Source organism: Eurosta solidaginis, chromosome 3 (assembly GCF_040869045.1).
Source record: "Eurosta solidaginis isolate ZX-2024a chromosome 3, ASM4086904v1, whole genome shotgun sequence".
Taxonomy (NCBI): Eukaryota; Metazoa; Arthropoda; class Insecta; order Diptera; family Tephritidae; genus Eurosta; species Eurosta solidaginis.
In genome coordinates this window covers 69,178,634-69,201,303 of record NC_090321.1, presented here as the reverse complement: position 1 = coordinate 69,201,303, position 22,670 = coordinate 69,178,634, and the positions used below count along the sequence as shown (strand labels likewise).

Below are 22,670 nucleotides of genomic sequence, written 5' to 3'. Positions count from 1 at the left end.
TTGCGTTTCCGGCGAGATCTGGGCTTCAATGAACCGACATTTTAAATCAAAAACAAAGTTGAAGGATTCACTTTCTTTGTTAGATATAAAACTTGATAAAACATTCTATCTTTTGTTACTATGCCCAAAAAAATTATAAAATTGTTGAATTGTTTCAAACAAATTTTGCATATCAAAATTCTCTCACGTGTAACTTGTAAATCTCTAAAAATGAATCTACATCTTTTTGTTTAGTTTGGTTGAAATGCTCAACGATTAACTTGAAATCGTATTATAGTCTTTAGTTGTCTCACTTTAGATTTCAAGCAGAACTTATAAAAATAGTAATATCGAAGAGCTTGTACGGAAATACCTCAACAAGCAGCACGGAAATATTATATTTACAATGGAAATCGAAAAAGATGGAGGAATCGACAATCTAGACCACACGATAAATATTGATAAAGTTGACAAAAGATTTAACTATGACATATGTATATAGAAAGCCAACGGCCACCGACACAATAATACTGTGACGAATATTAACAACACTAAGGGATACTATCATCTCTAAACCGATACTAAGCAGTCATTTGTATGTACATACCCAAATCAATCATTATGAATACACATATGTACATACAAGCAGCAGAGATATACTCAAAAAAGTATGCAATCATCGGTGGAATTATTACTCACATATACACGCGGATATGGCTACGCATCTGTAGTTTATAGCTGGTAACCAAGTAGTAAATTCTAGAAGAAGAAACGTCTAGAAGTATGCGAACGAGACAGCAGAGAGTATAAAAGAAGCGAAAACTGAGTAAGCAGCAATCAGTTTGATTCAAGCACGCTATCAGTTGCGAAGTATAAGTGCTATTGTGAAGTATTTTCAAAGTAGACTAATAAAGACCATTTTCCATTATTGGATATTGGAGTTACTTATTCAACAGTTTAGCGATACGAAAGTTAGTATAATGTTGCAAATAAGCAGAGTTTCCCAAAATTCGTTACAATTGGTGTCAGAAGAGGAATTGTTGAATAAAATCCGAAAATTTTGAATACAACTTGGATATGGCAAAGTTGAGTGAATGAATGATCCAGCAACTGAAAAACGAGTTGGCGAACCGTGGATTGAATACAACCGGGAATAAGATCGAACTTCAAGCACGGTTACGAAAGGTAATCGAATCGCAAGGAATTGATGTGGACGAGTATGTCTTTCATCCTGATGGGGACGAGACATTAACAAACGGAAGTCCGAGTCCAGTCGTAAGCGGCGAGCGATATTGGCTTTGTTATCACAGATATCGACAAAAATGTAAACCCAGGAATCGCGTATAACAGAAAGTATAACATCCAAGATGGAATCACAGGAGGCACACATTTCAGAAATGTCGACACAGATTACATACAAGATGGAAACCCAACTGAAATCACAGGAGACACGTATATCCGAAATGTCGGGACAAATTTCGGCACAGGTATCATCGCAGATCTCTGCACAACTGGAACCCCGTATGGAAGAAAAAATAAAGTAGTTTGAAAACAAAATCGAGGCTGAGGTAGATGCTTTTAAAGGTCGTATACAGGAGCTGCAATTAAATCGCCCAGCTGTTTCAGCAAGCAATACGAAGGTAAAAATTCTATCTTTTGACGGCTTTGTTCCTTTCCAGGTATTTAAGCTCCAGTTTGATAAGACCGCAACAGTGAACAACTGGAATGCTGAAGATAAAGTTGCTACACTATTCGTGGCATTGAAAGGATTTGCTGCTGAAATCCTACAGATATTCCCGAGAGAGAGCGGAACAACTACGAATCTTTGATGGGTGCCCTAGAGAGGCGATACGGAAGTGAACACAGAAAGTAGATATACAAAATAGAGTTGCAAAACCGCTACCAAAAACCTAATGAGACTTTGCAGGAGTTTGTCTCGGATGTGGAAAGATTGGCTCATCTCGCAAATGCGGACGCACCCGTGGAATACACCGAGAGTGTAAAAATCCAGAGCTTCATAAATGGCATACGAGATGTGGAAACGAAACGAGCTACATATGCGAATCCAAAACTAATATTTGCTGAAACGGTATCCCGTGCAATGACCCAGGAAACAGCATCACTTTTGAGTAAGCCCGCATACAAAGCTCATCGCGTGGAAGTGGAAAGGCCAGACTGGGTAGACACAATTTTGGAAGCATTGAAGGGTACGCAGCAGAAGAATAATGATGCAGTCAAATGCTTTAAGTGTGGAAAGCCAGGGCACATTGCGCTTTATTGCAATACCAACCCTAATAGTTCCAACAATGTGGGTGGTCGTAAACGCAAAGCTGGAGGAGATAAGCAAGAGCAAGTCAGATGTAAAGATCGAAAACTTGCCCCCTATTGAATGTCCTGGGATATCTATCTCGCAAATTGGAAGAAAATCGAGCAGTCTTACCGTCAGAGGAAATGTGGACGGCAAGGAGCGTTTACTGACTGTAGATACGGGCGCATCTCATTCCTTAATCCGATCTGATTTGGTCAACAGGAGAGAAAAGCCATTACCGGGAGCAAGGTTGCTTACGGTAACTGGCGACTATAACCAAGTCCAGGGAGAAGGGATCTGTGAAGTCTTATTTGGGAAGGTCATGGTTCTACACAAATTCGTTGTGGCGGAGATTGTTGATGAAGACATATTTGGAGTGGACTTCTTAGTTGACCATGACATGAGGATCGATATGCAGAGAAGGATTATGCGCTATGAGAACCAGGATGTGCCACTTAACTTCAGTTTGGAGAAAGGGTTCAGCAGTAAGCGAGTGCTGGTGGAGGAGACTCGACAAAGACCACGAAAGTCAAAGGTAAAGGTTGATGGAACGAATGGGCCAAACAAAGAAAAATCAAAGATACCTGCGAGAGAAACACTGGCAGTGACAAACCTAAATGGACGCACTAAAACGAAGGAAAGAATTTCGGAGAAAGTATACAAGGGTGGTTTCAAGCCAGGGCACACTACTGTCGTGAAACTTCGGAACGATACTGATTATGCAAAGCCAATCCATCAAGCGCAAGCTCTACCAAGTAGGTCATTGGCCAAACAACAGATTGTGAGGTAACGAAACAGGGTAGTGAGAGGTAAGATGAAACACAGGTACGACGAGAACAAAAATTCTGAAGGTTTCTTTCAGGGAGATTTGGTACTGTTAAACAACCCTCACTGGCGGAAAGGTGTTCCATCCAAATTTCGGAGCAGTTGGGAAGGCCCATACAAAGTTGTGAAGAGGATCAGTGATACCATCTACCGCATAAAAACCATTGGGAAACCACAAAATCGAAGGGTGGTTCATTTGGAGAGTCTAGCAGCGGTTAGATCAGGAAATTTCTCTATCAGACTTAGGTGGAAGGCAGTGTGACGAATATTAGCAACACTAACGGATACTATCATCTCTAAGCCGATACTAAGCAGTCATTTATATGTACATACACAAATCAATCACTATGTATACACATATGTACATACAAGCAGCGGAGATATACTCACAAAAGTATGCAATCATCGGTGGAATTATTACTCACATATACACGCGCATATGGCTATGCGAGAGGCTATAAACGTGCATCTGTAGTTTATAGCTGGTAACCAAGTAGTAAATTCTAGAAGAAGAAACGCCTAGAAGTATGCGAACGAGACAGCAGAGAGTATAAAAAGAGCGAAAGCTGAGTAAGCAGCAATCAGTTTGATTTAAGCACGATATCAGTTGCGAAGTAAAAATGGGAAACTCGAGGGTCTAATATAACTTCCTGAAGCAACTATCGTTCTTTTCCTGTGGATATCTAATAGAATCAACATCGTGGTCGTGGTAAAAGTTATTTAGTAAATCGGAGTGAATTTAATAACAGACTTATAAAAGTCTAAATATTTAATAAAAGTGAAGTTGTGTGATATATATAAATATCCACTAAGTTTTATTTGATATAGAAGCTGACGTTTTTGTGTTTGATTGAATCGATTAATTCGGCAAGCCCGTACGACTTAATACACATTATTAATTTTACAAACGTTCCTGTCGTCAGCTTATCAAAGCCACCTTGAGCAGAAGAACATACATGTCTATGGTAAGTTTTTATGCTTTTTCTTTAAAGAATTAAACCCTTTTTATCCCTTCTTTAATATTAAATTGTGTGGTGTTAAAAGTGTAGTAAAATTTCTAATAGAGCGGTATCGGTTTCTTCCGCAGATCCTTTCTACACGAAAACAAACACCACATTTTTCCGAAAATGTATTTGCCAGCATATTTTTGCATCATATGCATGTGGGTTGCTTGTGGGAATCGCAACCAACCCTCCCTTTTACTTCACCCGCATTCCGCTTCCTCGGTGATAAGCTTCAAGTCATCACCAGTTCCTGAAAATCTACATGCCCCTGATCTTCATCTAGGCCGTACATAAAATCTCATCTTAACATACATACGTTCCTCATCGTTGGAGTCTTCAAAACCCCAAATCATATAAGGAAATGTGAATTATTCAACTAAATTTAAAAATTAGATTTTTAGTATACATATGTACATATAACATATATGTATATAATGTAAATTTGTTTACGAGTTCCAACTCAAACTCGAAGAAACGAGTTCTTCTTCTTCGTTAGTTTAGGTTTAGAAACATAAAATTTGGATACATAAAATGTTGCAGAGAAACTGGAATTAATTTAAGTTAGCCAACTTCGAAAAGTTGGTCAAAATGCATTTTACTTACCAAAGTGTAGTTAGCTAAACGCAAAATATAATATTTTTGTTGTTTTTGTACCATTTTACGATCACACATGTGAGTGAAGTGGACATGTTTGAGAGAGCTGTATGACGCAATATTAACAAAAGTTGTATGACGTCGTTCGAAGCAACCATTTATTATAGAAATTGTTTCTTAACTGCCCTGAAAAAATCGCGAGTACTCCATGCATGCATGTATGGAGTACTCGCTATGGACCAACCGAGTACTCCAAAATTAACCACAATTCATACAAAAAATATGGTCCAATTAACATTGCGATGTCCTAGGACTGGACCATATACTCCAGCTTCGCATTACATTAGAGTAATCCATGGAGTACCCACAGTCCAATAAACATCATGTAGTGATTACAATCGTTAAAAACGAGCAATGATCGGCTTACAATGTGTTCGTGTAGAAACATGAGTTGGTCCATTGCTGCATTACAGTGGAGTATAATGGTAAGTACTCCAGTTGACCACATGATCCAACGATTTTTGCAGGGAAGTACTCCAAAATTAACCACAATTCATACAAAAAATATGGTCCAATTAACATTGCGATGTCCTCGGACTGGACCATATACTCCAGCTCCGCATTACATCAGAGTAATCCATGGAGTACCCACAGTCCAATAAACATCGTTAAAAACGAGCAATGATCGGCTTACAATATGTTCGTGTAGAAACATGAGTTGGTCCATTGCTGCATTACAGTGGAGTATAATGGTAAGTACTCCAGTGGACCACATGATCCAACGATTTTTGCAGGGTGAGTTCTCTTCATAATACTTTAATATTTAACATGATTGCCAACATTTGCGGGTAGCTAATATTTTTTTTAAATCATTTTATTTTGATAATTTAAACAATTATATTTTGTAATTGGCTTAGGAATTGTTTTAATTCTTATTTAAGGAATGGAAACACATCTCTCCAAGCAAGAAGATCTTCGAAGCTAGGTAGAAATGCTATATATATATGAAGATGAAATTATTTATGATTACCTAATGCCCCATATACCTAATGTAAATTTACCAATTTATTAATATTTTCTTTGTTTATATATGGGGTATTCCATCCCATTTCGACCAATTTTGAACCCGACCCCTTTAGAATTGGCTGAAAGTTTTTCTTCTTTTTCTAGCTTACGAAAGACGTTTTTCAGAAGTGTTTTTTTTTTAAAATGCTGTAACTTTTTCAAAAATTGACCGTTTGGCGTGTGAGTAAATGTATATATGCATATGGGGTATTCCATCCCATTTTGAACCCGACCCCTTCAGAATTGGCTGAAAGTTTTTCTTCTTTTTCTAGGTTACGAAAGACGTTTTTAAAATTTTTTCATCCAACTCAAAAAAAGTTATGAATTTAAAAAAAACACCGTTTTTGTTTTCAAAATGCAATAACTTTTTCAAAAATTGACCGTTTGGGATCTTTTTTTAAATTAGTTTTTAAATGTACTTTTCGGAAAAAATACAAAAAAAAGTTTAAAGTTTTTTTTTCAATTAGTGGGGATGATTGCAGAATTGATTGAAGCTTTTATGAGAAAAAAAGGCCGAAATTCGAAAAATCTCGAAAAACTGAAAAATTACAAAAAAAAACTTTAAACATTTTTTTGAATTTTTTCCGAAAAGTACATTTAAAAACTAATTAAAAAAAAAAGATCCCAAACGGTAAATTTTTGAAAAAGTTATTGCATTTTGAAAACAAAAACGGTGTTTTTTTAAAAATTCATAACTTTTTTTGAGTTGGATGAAAAAATTTTAAAAACGTCTTTCGTAAGCTAGAAAAAGAAGAAAAACTTTCAGCCAATTCTGAAGGGGTCGGGTTCAAAATGGGATGGAATACCCCATATGCATATATACATTTACTCACACGCCTGTACATACATATTTTTGTACATTTGTACATAAATAGATATTAATATATCAAGTGAAGTTTCTTTTTCTTCCAACATACAGTTTTTGGTTTGAAATAATTTTTTTTGCATATGCGTAATGATATGTGCGCATACATTTTTACATACATATTGTAACGAATTTACTGCACATCCTCTTATTTGCAACCTTCTGCTAAGTACGAATCACTAAACTGTTGAATAAATAAATCCAATATTGAATAATGGAAAAATGGCCTTTATTAAAGTACTTCACAATAATACTTATACTTTGCAACTAGCTTGCTTAATAACCAAACTGACTGATAGCTTAAATGAAACTGATCCTCGCCTCTACTGTTGTCGCCTTTTTATACTGTCTGATTTCCTCGTTGCCTATTTCTAGGCTTTTCTAATTCCAGAACTTACAAGTTCTTCTTCTTCATACCCCACGCGCTTGTATGTGTGAGCGACACTTCCACAATTATAATTGCATACCTTTAGGAGTATCTCAGATAAGGTATCTGCATGTGTTTGTGCATCTCTTCTCCGCTGCGTGTACGTACATAGGTGTAGACAAAATGATTAAATTGTTGATGTGCATTCACGTCACTGCCCAGCAAAAATCTAGTGACCAAAGATGGCGACCAACAACCAAATAACCCACATTGTTCCACAATTGTTAGTATGGCAGAATGAGATGGCCTAATTGAAATGCCCGATAGATATATGCTTGTCTTTTCTTACATGCTATGTACCCTCAAATACGTCACAAAAATTTTCTGCGAATCCGCCATTTGTTATTTTCAGCTTGAAACGCAACAGCAGAGTAATAAAAATTTATTTACAAATAATTTCGGATATAATAAAAACTAAATTTAAATTAAGTGTTGTGTGCGCTACGGTATTTGCATTTATATTTTCCACAAAGGAACCAAAATCAAGTGAGTTTTAATGGATGTAGGATATTGCATTTTTGGTAGCATCTGCGTATAGTGAATAATTCAATTCGTGCATGCAATTTCTTTTGTGATTGTGGAAAAGATGTTGTGGAGAAAATGTTTCAATTTATGTTGTCTTTTAATGCATGTTTATTGGAAAGCCAAGAAAAAATAGTCGCTCAGCATCAGGTGGGGTAATTGTTTTTGTATATAAATGAAAATTTCGAAAAATGTGACTATCGCTGCTTTGATGAAGGTGGTCGTTGCGAATATTTTTCCCTATGGTAATAGTCTAGTTGAGGGGTCGACTTCTAATACGCTACCAAAAATAACGAGAGAGGTGTCAGAAGACGCGTATTAATTTCGAGAACAATAATCCGAAGGCGGAAAGTAAAAATTTGGTAATAGTCTAGTTGAGGGGTCGACCGCTAATACGCTACCAATATCGAGAGAGGTGTCAAACGACGCGTCTTGACATCAGTATTAATAATCCGAAGGCGGAAAATAAAAATTTTAACGCGTTCAAAAGATATTAACGAAAAACCGAAAAAAGACCCGTGGGTACCTCCGAAACCGGGGGTCGGATCCGTAGTATTTTTGCGCAGAACACCTTTCTGCGTTGGCGGCCTTCGGCCGCGCTTATAAAAAATAACCCTGGGCTACGCCATGCCAAGTCCTGGTGTATGGTATAACCGTGGCTACCGCCACGGTGATGCACAATTTTTTTTGTGGGTACTAACACAACAACAACCACATGGAAATCGCCAACTTCAACTGCAAATATCTCCGGAAAGAGATAAAATTTGTCTGTCCGGAGATATTTGCAGTTGAAGTTGGTGATTTTCATGTGGTTGTTGTTGTGTTCGTGCCCACAAAAAAAATCGTGCATCACCGTGGCTGTAGCCACGGTTATACCACACACCCGGAGTTGGTATGGCGTAGCCCAGGGTTATTTTTTATAAGCGCGGCCGAAGGCCGCCAACGCAGAAAGGTGTTTTGCGTAAAAATACTATGGATTCCACCCCCCGTTACGGAGGTACCCGTGGGTCAATCAAGGTGGTTATTGCAATATTTCTAAGAATTCCAAAATAGGAATTAAGTTTAAAGGAAATTTACCACCAAAAAGTCCCATCGTGATTTCGTCGACCACATTTCACATGTTGATCCTATCGACGGGGTAGTTTTCATCGATACCGAAAAAAGATCGCAAGGTGTTTGGACAAGTACTTGCCGCTTTCAGATATGGACGTGCTTGGTCTGACATTTCGTAAAGACTTGTATTTAGCGCATGAGCAAATATATCCGCCACAACAAACTGAACGTTTGAAGTTCCTCCTTATTGTCCAGTTTCTGTGTCACTACAGCCCGCGCCTGGCGATACCGATAAATCTTGTGACGTTGATTATGAGTTAAAAGCCTTTGTTGGTAAGTATAATTAACAGTAACCAATAGCTACATTGTAAAAAAAATAATGCGCAAGTATATTAAAAAAAAAAATACTATTTGGAGCTTGAGAATCAGATTCACTTGGGCAAATCATAAGAGTGGTATTCGTGTAAAATTTTCAGTTGTTTCCATTGTTTCAAATATATAATTTGATTAAATCATAGGGTAATTCTTTACTTTAGCTCACAACTGCTAAAACTCGTGCAAAATTATTGGGAGGGGTGTCAAAAGACGTGCTTTGGGCCCAGGATCACAAATTAGAAAATTTTCATGTGGTTGTTGTAATTTTGATGATTTTGTTGAACCCACAAGAAAAGCTGGGTAAAAGTGTTTTGCGCAGATATAGTTTTGGTCTCCAAACCGGTGTTGGACCTACCCAGGAAAGGTGTTCTGCTCAAAATTACTTTGGATCCCACCCCCGGTTTCGGAAATCCCCATGGCCATTTTTCGGTTTTGGAAATATCTTTTGACAGAAACTAATTATTTAATTTCCGCTTTCGGATTCGTGGTCCTGGGTTCATAACGCGTCTTTGACACCTCGCAATATTTTTGGACGAGTTTTAGCAGTTGTGAGCTAAAGTAAAGAATTACCATAGCTTCTCCAACCCAATTGTCAACCTCACCTACCCGTGGCGAACCACGTTTTCATTAGCATCCGAGGCATTGGCGACCCCAAGTTCCTCATGGAACTAGGGGCTGGGACGGAATGGCCTAGAAGTCGAGAAGTGTGTTTATCGCTATAACATCAATGTCGTCGCATTTAAAATTCGGACTTTCATATTTACTGAAGTGTCGCGTGATCTTTTAGTTCGCCCATAACCTATTATAATCTCACGGTTTTATAATAATAATTTATTTGAAATTATATTAAGCGATACAGAAAACAGTTTAAATTATGGTAAGAAAAATCTTCGACTGAAAAAATATGACAAAATATTTTTTTCTTCATAAACTTGAATTACATATATTGCTACAGTGATAATGCATGGTTTCGCGCGGCGAAAAAACTGGAGAGATCAGGGAGGTAGCCGTTTATTCTGTTGCAAAGCTCATCGATCTGTGGCCATTATTCTGCAGTCATCGGCGTAGGAAACGATAGCAACTCCTTCTGGTGGCGAAGGTAGCTTAGATATGTAGAAATTAAATAAAAGTGGGGATAGGACACCACCCTGTGGCACCCCTTGTTTAATTCTTCTTGGTTTTGATGTTTCGTTTCTAAATTGCACAGATGCCTGCCGACCACCCAGATAATTTATGGTTTCCCTTTTGAGACAAGGAGGAAGAGGATACCCTTCCAAGTCCAGCAGTAGTGTGCCGTATTTTACTGCAGGGAGAGCAGAATGGCTTCGTGTGTCTGGCTGAAGAAGGCGGACAAAGACTGGTTGAAGACATGTGCTAGATATTTCAATCCCTCATTGTTTTTGAGCATCGGCATGGCTATCAAGCGCTACTGCTTTGGATGTTTTAACATGTTTTGATGGCATCTTCCTTTTTGGCGGGGAGGGTAATAGAAGACGCGCTAATTTTTTTCTTATGTGCGTGTTTGACGTCCTGCCGTTTAGATTTGTCAACCGAGGAATGCAATACATATTGCCAACAAAAAGCGACATCTTCCTATCATACGTATTGGGGCGTCCCCTTTTATCGTGCAGAACGCCGTTTCTTCCATTTGATCTGCCAGCATCTCCTCCCTGCTGTCTGCTTGTTGACCAGAATGCCACAGATTGTCGTGCGCACATAAATTGCCTAGATCGATGCGATTTTCACCAGTGCGCAGTATCCCCTGGGGCATCAAGTGACAGGAGGGATGTAAATGTTGATAATTTCTAAAGTTGCATCACCTGACCGGACAGATATGCCTTGACGTTCCAGAACAGTGTCCTTGTGGTCGATGTCGGGATCAAATAGATTATATTACACTGAGTGGTGTCTGATAAATGCGTAATTGTAGCCGCAATACCTTGATTCTCTTTAATTATTATTTATGCTATCATTTCAGCTTCCAGAATTGGCAGAAGTCATGGCTATCCATAAAGTCATGCGTGACTCAAAAGTTCTGATTAAGAAAACGCACAAAATAGTATGCCGTATCAGCGGAGAAACGGAAAATGATACTCACACCGAGCTCTCTTGAACCAAAAAAATTGAATTTTCAATATTTATTATTTTTATTATTATTATATATGTACATGAAATTGGAACTTATATTAATACAGTTTATATAAAAAGAAGTAAGTACTTTAATAATAAATAAACTCGCTTAATTGGTTTTTGTTTTCCAATTGAAATCTTTTCTAAGCGAGCAGAAAATAATTTTAAGCTTTAGAAAAAACTCCAATTATTTGGATAATCCCCAACTTAAAGCTTAGTATAAATTCAGATTAGGTTTATTCCTTTTTCAGATCAAGAATATTCAATTCAAGCAATAATTCTGCAACTCTTAGCAGGAGTATTGATTGGTTTCAAGTCTAATTCCGACAGCAATAGGACCACGTCATACCTTATTATATATGTACATGAATTTGCAACTTAAATTGATACAGTTGATATAAAGAAAAGTAAGTATTTTAATAATAAATAAACTCGTTTAATTGGTTTTTGTTTTCCAATTGAAATCTTTTTAAAGCGAGCAGAAAATAATTTTAAGCTTTAGAAAAAACTCCAATTATTTGAATAATCTACAACTTAAAGCTTAGTAGAAATTCAGATTAGGTTTACTCTTTTTTCAGATCAAGAATATTCAAAGGTGTCATGGAATCCGATTGCTGTCGTAATTGATGAACTTAAAAATGTACGACTAGTAATTGAGTCAGACTTGTTATTGTTCTAAATCTAATCATTCAAGCAAAAAATCTCCAACCCTTAGCAGGAGTGTTGATTGGTTTCAAATCTCATTCCGATAGCAATCGTATCACGACATCCCTTATTATATATGTGCCTGATATTGCAACTTAAATTAATACTGTTGATATAAAGAAAAGTAAATACTTTAATAATAAATAAACTCTATTAATTGGTTTTTGTTTTCCAATTGAAATCTTTTCCTGTGCAAGCACCTCGCTAACCTGTGTTGGCAAAAGATATGATTATACTGTCTTCGATAGATAGTCGGACCAGCCGCTACTCGGCGAAGTAGAGATGACCGTTGTGTCGGTGACAGCTGTTACAACAGCAGTAACTAACAGGAAGGCAAATGTAATTGTCAAGTGATAAGTTGCCATTGTTTAACATAGTGCAAATACACTAGCGATTCGTCTCTGATCCACATCGAAAGTTCGTTTCGTAATAGAGAATGAGGCCCTAAGATTAGACATTTTTTTCAATTTGTATTTTGACTTACCAGCAACAACAGAATCATGTTTAATTGTACGCCGCACAAGCATTATAGCATCATGTAACGAAGCTCAGTTTCTTCCAAAAATTGTTCAACACTGCCACGTAAAATCAATGTACTTGTTCTAGCATTAACGCAACCTTTAAATAATTATAAACTATAAAAATGAAATTAATGTCAAACCTTGGAAAATGTTGAAACGTTCACCACCAACCTGACGTTCTTCAAAGTAATCACATTGACCCAAAACACTTGAATTAATATCATTAGCTGTATTCATAACAGCACAACCACAAGCTTTCATTCTACGTTTCCAATCTTCTTCTGGTACATGAACAGCACAGAACATATCACGATCTGCAAAATACTGTGTAGCAACATCACCAATTGGTAATTTAGAAAACACAACATTGGCGCCTTACTTAGCTAGTTTATTCTACAGAATACGCCATCCAGCATCAACAATTTTCTGATACTCTTGGATATTGGAGGACATTACTATGGCAGATAATTTTTCCAATAAACCACTTTGTTGCCCCTTTGATTGGCGCTTCGACATGTACAGCCATGTCATATTTTAGCATGCATAATTGTAATGCTTTACGTATAGCTTTAATGATGATACGTGCATGCACGCCTTCCTCAACATCTGGCTTAACTTGATTTAAGATTTCACATGCTTAAAATACTACTGAAGTGGTGCCATCGCCGACCTGATAAGAGAAACATTTTTATTCTACACATTCTAATATAACAAAAAACTTACCTCAGCATTTTGAAATTTGGTGATGTCTACTAGAGTTTTACGGCTGGATTCACAATATCCAATAGTTTCATAATGGTTGCCCCATCATTTGAAATTGTGGCCTTGCCACTGGAATCAACAATATGCTTGTCCATACTACGTGAACCCAATGTAGTGCAATTGAATGCGAGGCATTGATGTTGGATATGAGTTGAGGTTTACCATGAGAGCTATCGGTACCCAAGCATTTTTTACACAAATACTCATGTACCCAATACAAGTTCAGGACGTTGATATTTATCGACACGCTGTCCGGTATGGCCCAAATGTTGGAAATATGCAGTTGGCACTGTTGAGAAAAAATATGGATCAATGAACACAAGTAAAAGTGAAAGATTTTTTTTATCATCTCTTGTTACTTTACACATTAGACATTGGAAACGACGACCAGCATCTACAAGTTGCTATTGAGCATTGCAACGATTACATCTAATTGCACCCAATTCACCAAAATTTACAATGGGTGGCTCATATTCACCCTCAACCGTGCGTGCCATTGGTTAGACGGTAAGTGTAATGGACAAAGCTGTTGTTTTTAATAAATCAGCTGTTGCAGGTATGTAACACAATGACGACCTGCAAAGAAGAAAGATCAATGTAATTGCCTAACAAAACATTAATTTCGATTATCGATACCTAACGTAACGTGGCGAGAAGTTACCCTGATCTTCTACCACATATTTTGTGGTCACCAATGGTGGTAATAAACCCTGTTCATTAGTAATAAAAGCACCACCAGCGCTATTTTGATTTTCAATGATGACCCTTATCGGATTTGGCATCTGATCGGGATCTAAACGGCGTTGGGCTTGATCATACTGTTGCGGCTGTTGATATTTACCAGTAACAGGTGCAGGTGGTTGCTAAAGAAAATAACAAAAAAATAATCATCAGTAAATTTGTAAATTATTAGTTGTATTAGCATACATTATAACCAGGACGTCCGGACGTGTCCGGGTATTGGGGGTTGACCCGGCTTGGGTGGTTGACTGAGCATTGGCGTCTGTCCAGGTTGTGTTGGTGGCATCATAAAAGCCATCAATAACAAGTGCCAAGAATATATCCGCGGCATACCTGCCGACCAAAATGATTCAAGGGGTTGTGATTGCCAACCTCACCTACCCGTGGCGAATCCTGTACCTAACAATTTGGTGTGAACAATTGGTGCCAGTTAACCCTCTGAAATAATCGGCGCAATTGTACGCCATTGTGTTGGCATTAATTTGGCAAAATGCAAAAACTTTTCATCCTCCTCCCGTGACCATTCTGTCTTCTTTATGCTAGGATCAAGCCATTCGTACCAGCATGCCTTACATTGCTTGGCAGATTTGCGGTGTAGCAGTGATGCAATACGTGACCACTGGTTTTTGCCATATTTCATTACAGCTGCTTTGAGGATTTCATCCTGAAAGTTATCAATTTAGTTAATAAACGGCAAAGATGAACCAGTCGCGTCAAATGCTTACCTCAGTGTTTCTCCACACACCACCTTTTATCATAATTCGCGGCATGGTGCTATATAATTGTGAATTCTTTGCGAAAATTTTAGAATAGCACCCCACGAGTTCGGGGTAAAACTTGGTATCAAATGAAAGAGGGAGTTCTCCCGATCACAAATATATATATTTTAAAGTGCGCAAACTTATAATTTAAAAGTTAGTTGTTGTTAAAGTTTGAAATTTAGCAAATTTCTATAGCACTTTAAATTACAATTTACACATCTTTCAAAACCTTAATCCACATACATACATATCTATATAAATTGGCAACGATAAACTTAAATTGCATTTTTGTATATTTCACATTTCATTTTTGCATTGTTTTCACTTATTATAAATGTTTTTATTAAATCAATCGCGCTTTTGTAGCAACATGCACATGTATATATATATATTTTTTATTGATGACATTACAAAGCTGTGCTGCCACATATATATACGTATACACATATAAAATTTGTATAGAAATTTGCAAACTTTAACACCAAATAACTTTTAAATTATAAGTTTGCGCACTTCAAAATATATATATTTGTGAACTCCCTCTTAATTTTAAATCTTTCCGGAGATATTCCATTTAAAACTCAAAATTGAAAAAATTTTCCACCACGAAATGTTTTGCTGTCTCTGCTGAATTAGAAATGGCGGATTTTTTTGCACGCAAAATGACGTATTTTGCTATCCCTATAAAAATAATAGGTGCGAGAGAGCACGATACATTGTGGGAAAGCTAAATTTGTCAACATGCTCTTTCATTTGGAGAATTTTTCATTCCAAATCGTCACCTCTGTCAAAAATTCGTGTAGCTGTCTGCGTTTTTGGTCACACGATTTTTGCAGGGTACTATTCAGTGTACACGCAGGAATGATTATTGTTCTACCATGTCATTTTTTTATACTTTCTTTCATATTACTTTCTCTTGTTTAAAATGAAAACCGATTTTGTGAGTTAAGTTCAGGTCAGCTAGGCTAAAACTAAACAAACTTGTATAATGCATTGAATTTGTGAATAATAATTACTAATGGCGGCCACCGTGGTGTGATGGTAGCGTGATCCGCCTACCACACCGTGTGCCCTGGGTTCGAACCCCGGGCAAAGCAACATCAAAATTTTAGAAATAAGGATTTTAAATTAAAAGAAAAGTTTTCTAAGCGGGGTCGCCCCTCGGCAGTGTTTGACAAGCGCTCCAGGTGTATTTCTGCCATGAAAAGCTCTCAGTGAAAACTCATCTATCTTGCAGATGCCGTTCGGAGTCGGCATAAAACATGTAGGTCCCGTCTGGCCAATTTGTAGGGAAAATCAAGAGGAGCACGACGCAAATTGGAAGAGAAGCTCGGCCTTAGATCTCTTCTGAGGTTATCGCGCCTTACATTTATTTAATTTAATTACTAATGTGTACATAATTTTGTTTTACTTTGGTTTGTGACATGGGAGGTTAGTGGTGATATAACGGTGCCTCAATAACATCCATAAGGCCAATGGAAGGGCGGGTACAGAGGCAGCCACCAAACGTAGCTGCCAAGCATAAAGGCAAGTTGAGGTATAGGGTGTATCGGGTTGGCGAAGTGTGGCATGCAAGTGCGTTTGTTTTTTTTGTTTTATATTTTCTTTTTGGTTGAATATCCCCAGTGTGCAAAATAAATTATCCTGTTTGACCATTGACTGGGGAGAGCAGTGCTGTGTGACGACCATGTATAATAATCCAAGAAGCTGAAGCTCCGGGCCTAAATGCCAGTGCACACGCCGTGGTCATCGCACCTTGCCTCAAGCACTGCTGCTCTTTTGTCCGTGAATGTGCCTATCGCACACTCAGTCAATCAAGATCATAACACGGCAATAAGATCGAACTTCAATCACGGCTACGAGAGGTAATGGAGTCGCAAGGAATTGATGTGGACGAGTGTGTCCTTCATCCTGATGGGGACGAGACATTAACAAAATTCGAAGAGAAGAACGGAAGTCCAAGTCCAGTCGTAAGCGGCGAGAATAATGTGATATTGGCTTTGTTATCACAGATATCGACAAAAATGGGAACCCAGGAATCACGTATAACAGAAAGTATTACATCCAAGATCGAAGCACAGGAGGCACAGATTACATCCAAGATGGAAACCCAACTGAAATCACAGGAGACACGTATATACGAAATGTCGTCACAAATAGCATCCAGGATTGAAGCACAGGAGACACGTATATCCGAAATGTCGGGACAAATTTCGGCACAGGTATCATCGCAGATCTCTGCACAACTGGCAGCTCGTACGGAAGAAAAAATAATGCAGTTTGATAACAAAATCGAGGCTGAGGTAGATGCTTTAAAAGGTCATATACAGGAGCTGCAATTAAATCGCCCAGCTGTTTCACCAAGCAATACGAAGGTAAAACTCCATCTTTTGACGGCTCTGTTCCTTCCCAGGTATTCAAGCTCCAGTTTGATAAGACCGCAACAGTGAACAACTGGAATGCTGAAGATAAAGTTGCTGCACTATTCGTGGCATTGAAAGGATCTGCTACTGAAATCCTCCAGACATTCCCGAGGGAGAGCGGAACAACTACAAATCATTGACGGAAGGTTTATTGGAGGGAGATTTGGTACTGGTATACAACCCTCACCGGCGGAAAGGTGTTCCATCCAAATTTCGGTGCAGTTGGGAAGGCCCATACAAAGTTGCGAAGAGGATCAGTGATACCATCTACCGCATACAAACCATTGGTAAACCACGAAATTGAAGGGTCGTTCATTTGGAGAGGCTAGCAGCGGTTAGATGAGGAAATTTGTCTATCAGACTTAGGTGGAGGGCAGTGTGACGAATATTAGCAACACTAACGGATACTATCATCTCTAAGCCGATACTAAGCAGTCATTTATATGTACATACACAAATCAATCATTATGGATACACATATGTACATACAAGCAGCGGAGATATTCTCACAAAAGTATGCAATCATCGGTGGAATTATTACTCACATAAACACGCGCATATGGCTATGCGAGAGGCTATAAACGTGCATCTGTAGGTTAGCTGGTATCCAAGTAATAAATTCGCCTAGAAGTATGCGAACGAGACAGCAGAGAGTATAAAAAGGGCGAAAGCTGAGTAAGCAGCAATCAGTTTGATTTAAGCACGCTATCAGTTGCAAAGTATAAGTGTTATTGTGAAGCATTTTCAAAGTAGTCTAATAAAGACCATTTTGCATTATTGAATATTGGAGTTATTTATTCAACAGATACGAACGTTAGTAGAAGGTTGCAAATAAGCGAAATTTCCCGAAATTCGTTACAATACATAATACCTCAAATCATCCCCAACACCATAAAAATATAGCATTAAGGCATTTGGTACATAGACTTGAACACCTCTTACACAAGAGGCATATAAAACAGAGCTTGAAGTCATATATAATGCTGCAAAAAACGGATATAGATAAGCTCAGAAGGACGCATGGTGAACCAAAAAGAAATAATGAAAAGGACAATAATAACACCTGGACGACTATGACATATACTGGAAAAGCAACATATAAATTGGCAAACTTCTTTAAAAAATACACCATTAACATCGCGTTCAAAACATCGAACAATCTAGGGCGGAAACTAAGAACTAACACTAACTCAGAGAATCCGTTTTGCAGGCACGGCGTATGCAAGCTTACCTGCGGATGCCAACATAGTTACATAGGACAAACAGGAAACGCACCAAAACAACAAACCCATAAAAAATGCCAAACGACTAAAATTACGGACTTCTACCTGCTTCAGTCAGCCACACAAATCGATCAGTAAAAACCACCCTCGGTTCTGAATAAACACACAGCACATACACATAACTAAATATACACAAGCATCAATTTTGACAATACCTGCTCATGCACCTACGTACTATAGGCTAGGCTCAGCTATGTACTTCAACCAAAAACAAAATAATTAGCGGTGGTATGGACGTTATGCTATGGCGTCAATAACATAATGTATTGATTTCATTATATTTTCACTACGTGGTCTTAACTGGGATTTAAGTGTGCATTTGCCACCATATAGAAATAGGTTTTTTCTTATTAATCTGCCAACTTTAGAAAATCGGAGATCTTTACTCGGGGTAATGTTCATTCATAAGCACTCCTCTGATCTTAGGTTAGGTGGTAGATGCCCTCACAAGGATAGCTCACTTGGACAACACGGAAGTTCGTTGTGATACCACATACACCAAAAATAACGGTGACTTAGAGAATCGTTGGGTAGCAACAATAAAGCTCCGAATGGTACCGATCTCAACTTTGGATAAATCCTCGGAAGATCCAAATGAGTCGCGACCGAAGTACTTTCGCCTAGTTCTGGCAAAAGCTGGGCAATCAAGCATAAAGTAATTTGGTGATTCCACCTCATCATCCTCCCCCACCAACCTTTCCGTCCAACTTCGACCCATCCGTGAACAAATTAACCGGTCCCATTCCCCAGATAATTCCTCTTCCCCACTCCTCTCTCGGTGGAATGACTGTGGTGAAGGTTGTATAGGGAGCAGTTATCGACATACAATAGTCCGTTCTGTCCGGGATAAAGTCGAAACTGGTAAGAAGGCTAGAGTGCCCGAAGTCAAAAAGCCCATAGCCCATATCACGAAGCCTGACCAACGACCTTGCCGCGGCCGCCTTTCCCGCAATATCTACTGGATATATGTTCAGCATGACGTTCACTGCTAAGGTAGGTGTTGTTCTGAGAGCGCCACTGATACCGATCAGAGCTGTTCATTGCACGAACATTAACATTTTGGAGGTGCTCGCCGTGTCCAGTGCTTTCCACCAGACCAGCACCCCATTTAGCAGAATCGATTCGACCGCCATCTCATAAAGCCAGTGCACAACTCCTGGACAATTCTGCCGCATAGAAGTTTGCTAATAAATTCAACCAGAGCCGTCTCAACTCCTAAACCCACCAGAGCTCTTTCGATTGCCCCCGGTAAGACATGGTAAAAGCCCCCTCGATGTCTAGAAAGGCACCCAGAGCATACTCTTTGTGTTCTAGGGATCCCTCAATTTGCTTTACAATCGAATGGAGAGCCATTTCCGGCGATCTACCCTTGCAGTACGCATGCTGTGAAGCCGACAGTAACCCTTAGGTATCCTTTCCCGTAGGTACAGGTCAATCAACCGCTGAAACGTCTTAAGAAGAAACGACGAGAGACTGATTGGCCTGAAATCCTTAGGTGATACATGAGAGCTTCTGCCGGCCTCCGGAATGAAGATAACCCTAACCGTGTGCCAAGACTTCGGGATATAGTTAAGCCTGATGCAGTTGGTGTAGATGATGGCCAACCAGCGGCAGGAAATCCACAAAGACTTCTGAAGTTGCGCAGGAATGATTCCATCCGGGCCCGGAGACTTATAGGGCTTGAACGACCCCATAGCTTAGGCTATCTGACTTTTTCCTCTGATCTTGTTAATCGACTAAATTTTGCTGCGTAACTGGTGCTTGCACTACAACAACTTGTATAACTGCATCAGCTTTGAATGTTCGTTTAATTTATAAATTTGTATTTAATTATTTTAAATTGTAACATTAATTTATGTTAATATTTATATTAGTAGTCGACCGCTTTGTGTCTGCGTCGACTTTGATCCAAATAAAAAAAATAAATAAATAAGGTTGCTAGCATCAGCTGTTTTATACAGAGTTTGCCAGGGTCTTAAAGAAATTATTCCGCAATTTTCTTTTTATCTCATGTTCCATTCATTAAAGAGGGAACTTTAAACTAAGAATAAAGTTTGATCTCACAACCTAAAGGCTTGGTTTCCTCGGAAAGCGGTGCCACTTTATCACGACTGCTAAAGAACGGCCGGTATACTCACCGTTTTCAGCGGCACCGCTTTGTTGGAAACTATGAACACTTACGGCAGACGATCCACAAAATTTTATTTTACATTTTTAATTTTTTTAGTTTTTCGTCATATTTTTTTAACTGCACATACAAAAATAAAACACATTCAAAACAAGTAAGGAAAGCTAAGTTCGGGTATAACCGAAGATTACATACTCAGCTGAGAGCTTTGGAGACAAAATAAGGGAAACCCGCCATTTAGCAAAATGAACCTAGGGAAACCCTGGAATGTGTTTGTATGACACAGGTTTCAACTGGAAGGTATTAAAGAGTATTTTAAGAGGGAGTGGGCCTTAGTTCTATAGGTGGACGCCTTTTCGAGATATCGCCATAAAGGTGTACCAGGGGTGACTCTTGAATGTGTTTGTATGATATGGATATCAAATGAAAGGTGTTAATGATTTTTTAAAACGTAGTGAGCCTTTGTTCTATAGGTGGACACCTTTTCGAGATATCGCCATAAAGGTGTACCAGGGGTGACTCTTGAATGTGTTTGTATGATATGATTATCAAACTAAAGGTATTAATGAGGGTTTTAAAAGGGAGTGGTCCTTAATTGTATATGTGAAGGAGTTTTCGAGATATCGACCAAAATGTGGACCAATCGCTCGGGTACCGCTAATTTATTTATATATGTAATACCACGAACAGCATTCCTGCCAAGATTCCAAGGGCTTTTGGTTTCGCCCAGCGGAACTTTTTCATTTTCTTCCACTTAATATGGTAGGTGTCACACCCATTTTGCAAAGTTTTTTTCTAAAGTTATATTTTGCGTCAATAGACCAATACAATTACCATGTTTCATCCCTTTTTTCATATTTGGTATATAATTATGGCATTTTTTTCATTTTTCGTAATTTTCGATATCGAAAAAGTGGGCGTGGTCATAGTCGGATTTCGGCCATTTTTTACACCAATACAAAGTGAGTTCAGATAAGTACGTGAACTGAGTTTAGTAAAGATATATCGATTTTTGCTCAACATATCGTGTTAACGGCCATGCGGAAGGACAGACGGACGACTGTGTATAAAAACTGGGCGTGGCGTCAACCGATTTCGCCCATTTTCACAGAAAACAGTTAACGCCATAAAAACTATGCCCCTACCAAATTTCACAAGGATTGGTAAATTTTTGTTCGACTTATGGCATTAAAAGTATTCTAAACAAATTAAATGAAAAAGGGCGGAGCCACGCCCATTTTGAAATTTTCTTTTATTTTTGTATTTTATTGCACCATATCATTCCTGCAGTTGAATGTTGACATAATTTACTTATACACTGTAAAGATATTAAATTTTTCGTTAAAATTTGACTTAAAAAAAATTTTTTTTTAAGTGGGCGTGTTCGTCATCCGATTTTGCTAATTTTTATTTAGCACACATACAGTAATAGGAGTAACGTGCCTGCCAAATTTCATCATGATTTCTTCAACGACTGCCAAGTTACAGCTTGCAAAACTTTTAAATTACCTTCTTTTAAAAGTGTGCCGTGCTACGCCCATTGTCCAAAATTTTACTAGTTTTCTATTTTGCGTCATAAGGTCAACGCACCTACCAAGTTTCATCGCTTTATCCGTCTTTGGTAATGAATTATCGCACTTTTTTGGTTTTTCGAAATTTTCGATATCGAAAAATTGGGCGTGGTTGTAGTCCGATTTCGTTCATTTTAAATAGCGATCTGAGATGAGTGCCCAGGAACCTACATACCAAATTTCATAAATATCTCAAAATTTACTCAAGTTATCGTGTTTACGGACGGACGGACGGACGGACATTGGTAAATGAATTTCTTTTTTCACCTAGATCATTTTGATATATAGAAGTCTATATCTATCTCGATTAGTTTATGCCGTTGCGGATTACCGTTATGCGAACAAAGTTAATATACTCTATGAGCTGTGACAATAGCGGAGCAAAAAACGGTGATGAATAAGTTTCTACCGCCATGACGGCCGTAATATTTTATGTCCTGCCGCTATATTACGTTACGGTGAACTTCATCGTCTTCTTAGTTTACACATAATTACTTTTACACTGCAACATTTTTGACAACATACTCTACCGCTATGTAACGGCCCCTATATAGCGGCACCGATTCACAAGAGATTTGCTCGACAGACACAGTTTGTGACAATTGCAGCCATTTTGCTCCCAAATCGA

At 38.3% G+C, this 22,670-nt stretch overlaps 1 protein-coding gene across 7 annotated transcripts; it reads right to left on the bottom strand.

Moving 5' to 3' along the window:
• Nucleotides 1–11,196: 11,196 nt before the first annotated feature.
• On the bottom strand, nucleotides 11,197–20,756 carry LOC137243904 (T-complex protein 1 subunit eta-like). 7 transcript variants are annotated; one of them, XR_010950668.1, is made up of 9 exons: nucleotides 14,602–19,678; nucleotides 14,063–14,540; nucleotides 13,772–13,998; nucleotides 13,495–13,711; nucleotides 13,097–13,424; nucleotides 12,753–13,043; nucleotides 12,545–12,697; nucleotides 12,337–12,487; nucleotides 11,197–12,253 (listed from the first exon to the last, which is right to left on the bottom strand). XR_010950668.1 is itself a non-coding variant. In XM_067772207.1 (8 exons), exons 6-7 carry the CDS (start codon nucleotides 12,677–12,679, stop codon nucleotides 12,379–12,381), a joined length of 258 nt encoding a protein of 85 aa, XP_067628308.1. In that variant the 5' UTR covers nucleotides 12,680–12,697; nucleotides 12,753–13,043; nucleotides 13,097–13,711; nucleotides 13,772–13,998; nucleotides 14,063–14,540; nucleotides 14,602–20,756; the 3' UTR covers nucleotides 11,197–12,253; nucleotides 12,337–12,378. The 7 variants fall into 7 exon arrangements, 2 of the variants coding, with proteins under 2 accessions (XP_067628308.1, XP_067628309.1); XR_010950667.1 differs by having other exon boundaries at nucleotides 13,500–13,711; nucleotides 14,602–19,677; XR_010950670.1 differs by having other exon boundaries at nucleotides 12,337–12,454; nucleotides 12,514–12,697; nucleotides 13,097–13,711; nucleotides 14,602–19,682.
• Between the last annotated feature and the right edge of the window lie 1,914 nt (nucleotides 20,757–22,670).